Source organism: Adiantum capillus-veneris, chromosome 9 (assembly GCF_014529385.1).
Source record: "Adiantum capillus-veneris isolate H3 chromosome 9, ASM1452938v2, whole genome shotgun sequence".
Lineage (NCBI taxonomy): Eukaryota > Viridiplantae > Streptophyta > Polypodiopsida > Polypodiales > Pteridaceae > Adiantum > Adiantum capillus-veneris.
The window spans coordinates 155,034,112-155,038,909 of NC_140939.1; the positions used below are offsets into that span (position 1 = coordinate 155,034,112).

The 4,798-nt window shown below is 42.9% G+C and overlaps 1 protein-coding gene across 1 annotated transcript; it reads left to right on the plus strand.

Moving 5' to 3' along the window:
• Positions 1-1,767: 1,767 nt before the first annotated feature.
• LOC147451431 (uncharacterized) lies at positions 1,768-3,339 on the plus strand. The gene is made up of 4 exons (XM_086520926.1): positions 1,768-2,053; positions 2,141-2,297; positions 2,563-2,620; positions 2,779-3,339. Exons 1-4 carry the CDS (start codon positions 1,807-1,809, stop codon positions 2,932-2,934), a joined length of 618 nt encoding a protein of 205 aa, XP_086377052.1. The 5' UTR covers positions 1,768-1,806; the 3' UTR covers positions 2,935-3,339.
• The last annotated feature ends 1,459 nt before the right edge of the window (positions 3,340-4,798 follow it).

Genomic DNA, 4,798 nt, shown 5'->3' on the forward strand with positions numbered 1-4,798 from the left:
AAACCAAAAAATAGATGCAAGAAAGGCTTCCAGAGGTAGCACTGAGTGCTCCTCAAGCTTAGTGCAAGGCATTCCCCGATAGCGGTGCCAAAAATGTGCGCTTTGCCGCACGTGTCGAAGGTTGGGAACTTTCCTGTGCACTGTGTGCGAGCCTCGAAAGGCTACAAGCACACAACTAGAGAGTCCTAGCAAGCTCAAAGAAACAATGGTGCGTCACTCACTGCTCAATGCTTCCGTTGTGAAGGATCCTGTGCTGTGAAGAAGAAGGAGTTTTTGCCGATGCCGCTCTCAACCGCCTTGCTGCCGCAATGCTTGATTACTCTCTCTCTAGCATACACATACACACGTGAGCACCCAAAGGAGAGAAGACAGAGATGGAGCAAGAGCACTTCTTAGCTTACACCTCCAAGAATGAGAATTTTTAGGTCAAATGGACCTTTTATAAGAGTTTGACCCATTCACACATGGACGTCCACAGTGGTCGATCGTTGCAAAACTACTGTAAAAATAAGATAAGTGGTGCGCCTCTCATCAGCAAATCACCTACACACCTATTGGACCAACAAGCCCGGTCCATGACTCAATCAAATAGATAATATATGCCCGACGAAGGTGATAGGGTGTCCGTGAGGGTTAAGACCGTATTATGGTAGTGATGTGTATGAACACTCTTAGCATCATCATGGTATCCTTTTTCCTCTGTAGGAGGTTTTTCTTCCCAATGGCTTCAAATATACACCCGTCAATCTAGGGCAAGTCTTATCTTTGTATTGGTACACTTAGTTGTACTACTTCCTATGTTGTGTGTTATCAAGCTTCTTCTTCATCTTTTCCATGTTTGTGGGCATTCTTGTAGCTATATTTCTAGCAACTACTAGCTGTAGAAGCCTATTTTTGTCAAGGTAGAGTCTTCAAGATGAGAATTAACATCACATATGAAGGTTGACTAGCCACAATAGAATCAAAAGCAACCATAGGAGTTGTTATCGTTCCTTTGCTGATGGCATTGTGAGCTTCCACCTTATCTCCGTCTCTTTCATGTTATCTTCATACTTTAAAGTGTGTTCACACAAGCGTCGTGCTATGTTGTCTAGAGTAAACATAAGAAAATGAAAAGTGGTAAGAAATCCGCCAACATACCTAAGTTCACTAGCACTCTTGAGCTCACTGACTCTCCTTAAAGTAATTATGTATGGAAAACATTTTTCTTTCAAGGAACACAAGCACCCTCTATTGGAGTTCACCAAAGCACACAACATGGAAATGCCTCAAGTTCTTTTTACCTTGTAAATGAAACAATCCCCCATTCCTTTTGCATATTAATGCATGTTGTAAATAAATATTCCCGCAATCATTTTGCTTTTTACCTTGTCCGAGGTACATAAAAAGCATCCAAAAGTGTGAAAGATCTGCCACCTGAAGTAGTGACGAAGGGGGCTACCTAAGAACATCTTCTTCCAAATTTGTGGTCCATGTTATAAGTTGCGTGGCTTGTAGAGGGCAACATATACTTTCTACCATTGTTAGACCCAAATGTAGTTTTGTTTTTCCATCTAAACATTGGGAAGTATACTAGAGAGAGCAAAAAAGAGTACAAAGACCAAAATGTAATTTTTGAAGGTCATTCTTATGATTCCTGGCCATTAAATTAAATTGCAAGGCAAAATTTCATCACGCCGAGAATGTGGGACGGAGTCCGGACAGAAAAAGGCAATCCATCTGTCCGGGCGGACAGCAAGATATCCATTCTCCCGCGGTCGTTGATTTTCGAAATCCCCCACTCCACCCTCTCTCTTCTGTGCAGAGATGTCTTCCAACAGCCGCCGAGCTCCCCTCTCGGATCTGTCAAACCTCTCCCCACGACCTTCTTGTCCGTCTCCATTAAAATCTCCTGCCTGCGTTTCGTCTGCCTGCAAACCAAACCGCACCAACGCCGTTCTTCTTCCAAATGCGGCACGTTCGTCTCACCCCGAGCTCTCGGCAGCCGATGGTGGACGCCAAGATACAACAGCCATACCCTCCTCTCCTTGCCTCGGTTCCGCAACACAAACAGGTAAGGGTTTCTCATGCTAGAAGCTGCGTGGGTGATTTTGTACAAGAAACTGTGGCTGTCTCTTACTCTTTGCCCTTCTGTTGCAAGCTCTCGCTGCCATGGAGGAGGAGGCATGTACTCCTCAAGCTACCAAAAGAGAAACGCCGAAAGGAGAAGGCTCCATCATATATAGTCGCCGAAAGGCTGCAGATCCATCGATTCTAATCAGGAGCTGTCCGCCTCCTCGTCATCATCTCAAAACAAGGTGCCCACGCCGTTCTAAACTGTCGATCAAATTTTGCACACAGCTCAATTTGCACATTTGAGAAATCTGTGCCAATCTTGGGAGGTTGAAGTGGTTAAGTAAACCGTCATACAAGCAGAATTCGAGCAGAAGCTCCTTGCACATGCATAGACAGCCATTTACTGACCTCATTCACATGAAACGCGTGCATTCTTGCTTCCCTTGATTTGATTCTCCATGCTGATGAAATTGTGTCTCTGCGTGCGTGTCTTGATGGGTTTCTCAGGAATCAAGACAGAAACAAGGCAGTCAAGAGGGGTTTTTCTGCAGCTATGCTCAAGGAGGTAAGAGATGCTAAGGCTCCAAAATTGCTATCAAGATTTACAAAGAGATTGGTCACATGCGGATAAAATCATGCCACCGCGAGCAAGTCTGTGATTCTCAGAGTGAGATTAGAGTGCATTGTCCAGGACTAAATCTGACTCTTTTTTGTATTGGACAGGATGTTTGCCAAAGATCTAGAAGACATTCCCTTCCAAGTTTGCCCAAGAAGCAATGGCTGCCTGAGGATTTTGTCGCAGCACAAAGGTTGCATTTTGCTGAAGTAGATGCGTTTGAGCTTTGTGAAGAGGAGGGAGACCTCTCAGATGAGGGCTGAGGGAAGTTCATTCAGCCCAACGGTATGTACAATACGAAGATACACTCTACATCACCATGCTGAAGTGGTCAAACATGCAAAGTTCTACTCCAAATGTAAAGAATCACATGTTGTCGTATTTGCAATTTGTGGTCACATTTAGTATCCTAGCCAGTGATATTGCAGCTGAGATGCGCATCACTGCTGTATGCTTGGGTTGTCGGTTCAATCACAAGTTTTGTATTGGATGATGTCTGTCTTTGATGTTCGATAGCATGAGGACTTGGAGATACTCTGCCTCTTCCATTTGCACAACGGAACATGACTGAGTCACCATGGATAGGTAGTTGCCCTTTTGAGGGCTCAACAGTCTTGCTCATTTTGTACAATATAATAATTGACCAATTAGATCAATTTAGTTGCAACCATTTGCAAGAGTGCTTTTGCTCAAGGCTCTCAATGTACAATGTGTCCTCAGTTTGTTTTTCTCTTGGGTAAATGTTTGAAACTTAATAGTGCAATTGTGGCTACATCTGATGGGTTGAAAGTCTCTATTTAGTGTACATACCTTAGTTCAAGGTTATTCTTATGTTAAACCTTATTACAAAATGCTCTCCTGTATAGGGGCTCATATGGCAGTATGCTATTGTGGAGCATAAGCACCTATCTATTGGGGGGGGGAGAGAGAGAGAGAGAGAGAGAGAGAGAGAGAGAGAGAGGTTAATCCAGTCAGTAGCTTGTTAAACTGCATCCAAATGTTATGTACTAGTTTTAAAAGATTTTTAATGTACCCTAACTTTTAGTACCTACATTGAGTCACCCTTAACAAGATTTCCTCCGATCTTTCCTCAGCTCAACACCACCTTTTGTATGCATCTCTATCACATCATAGACGCCATTGCATGTGATAGAAATTTCTTGTGAAGTATTAAGAATGCATTGTTGTGAGAAAATGTATGCATGCCGTTATGAGATTTGGGGGTCTCCTCTTTTGTAAACTTCTATTAGTGTGATACAATGAAAATTAGAAGTTAAATATGAGTTAAAAGGGCTTGCCATTGATAAGGCTATCTATAATGCAGTGATTCCCAACTCTCATCATATTTGGACTTAGTTGGAGCATTGTGAGCTTGAATAGGGTTCTTTTGGTATTTGTTGTTAGACTTTTGGCAACTCAAGTGAATTGTCCAAAGTGATCCCATTATTTATCTTGGCTTTTAGGTATTTATTTTGCTTATTTGTCAAAGATTTTATTGAGATGGATATATGACCCCTTGCTCCCATTGTGTTATATATTAGTTATTCATTGCCAAGGTTGATTGGCTCAAGAGTCTCTCTCTCTCTCTCTCTCTCTCTCTCTCTCTCTCTCCCCCCCCCCCCCCCCCCCCCCCCCCTTGGTCTTTACGCTTTTGCATCGTTGACTTTGACATGGTATGAGAGCCTTGGTGGATGCAGCACGCATAAAGAAGAGGTGTTTTTTTCTTGGTGTTTTCATATGTCATGGGCATCACCTCTCCCTCCTTGTGGCTTGGGAGACGAAGAGGCGGAGTTTAGAGTTCAAGAGAGGACATAAAAATGAAGTTTTTTGTGAACGGCTTGGAGGATTATTTTGTGGCTTTTGGAGTGTGAGAATGTATTTATTTCCAGATCTTGTAACTTCAACATGGCTCCTCTTGCTTGAGCACCAACGACAAATTGAACAACGATAATTACGCCCATTGGAACTTGATTATGTGATTATGGTTTTTAAAAAAATGCTTATGAGACATTGTCGACAGCTCATAGCCCCATCCTATGAGAGATCCCAACATGTACACCCGCCTTCAAGATGACAAGTATCTAAAATCGTGTCAATTGGGATGTTGTTAATGCGAAGGCAATGTCG

Excerpts from the sequence above, each read along its gene's own strand:
- LOC147451431 (XM_086520926.1), top strand. The coding sequence starts at position 1,807 with ATGTCTTCCAACAGCCGCCGAGCTCCCCTCTCGGATCTGTCAAACCTC. Across the intron at positions 2,298-2,562 it reads CGTCATCATCTCAAAACAAG|GAATCAAGACAGAAACAAGG; the intron begins GTGCCCACGCCG and ends TGGGTTTCTCAG. Across the intron at positions 2,621-2,778 it reads CTGCAGCTATGCTCAAGGAG|GATGTTTGCCAAAGATCTAG; the intron begins GTAAGAGATGCT and ends TGTATTGGACAG.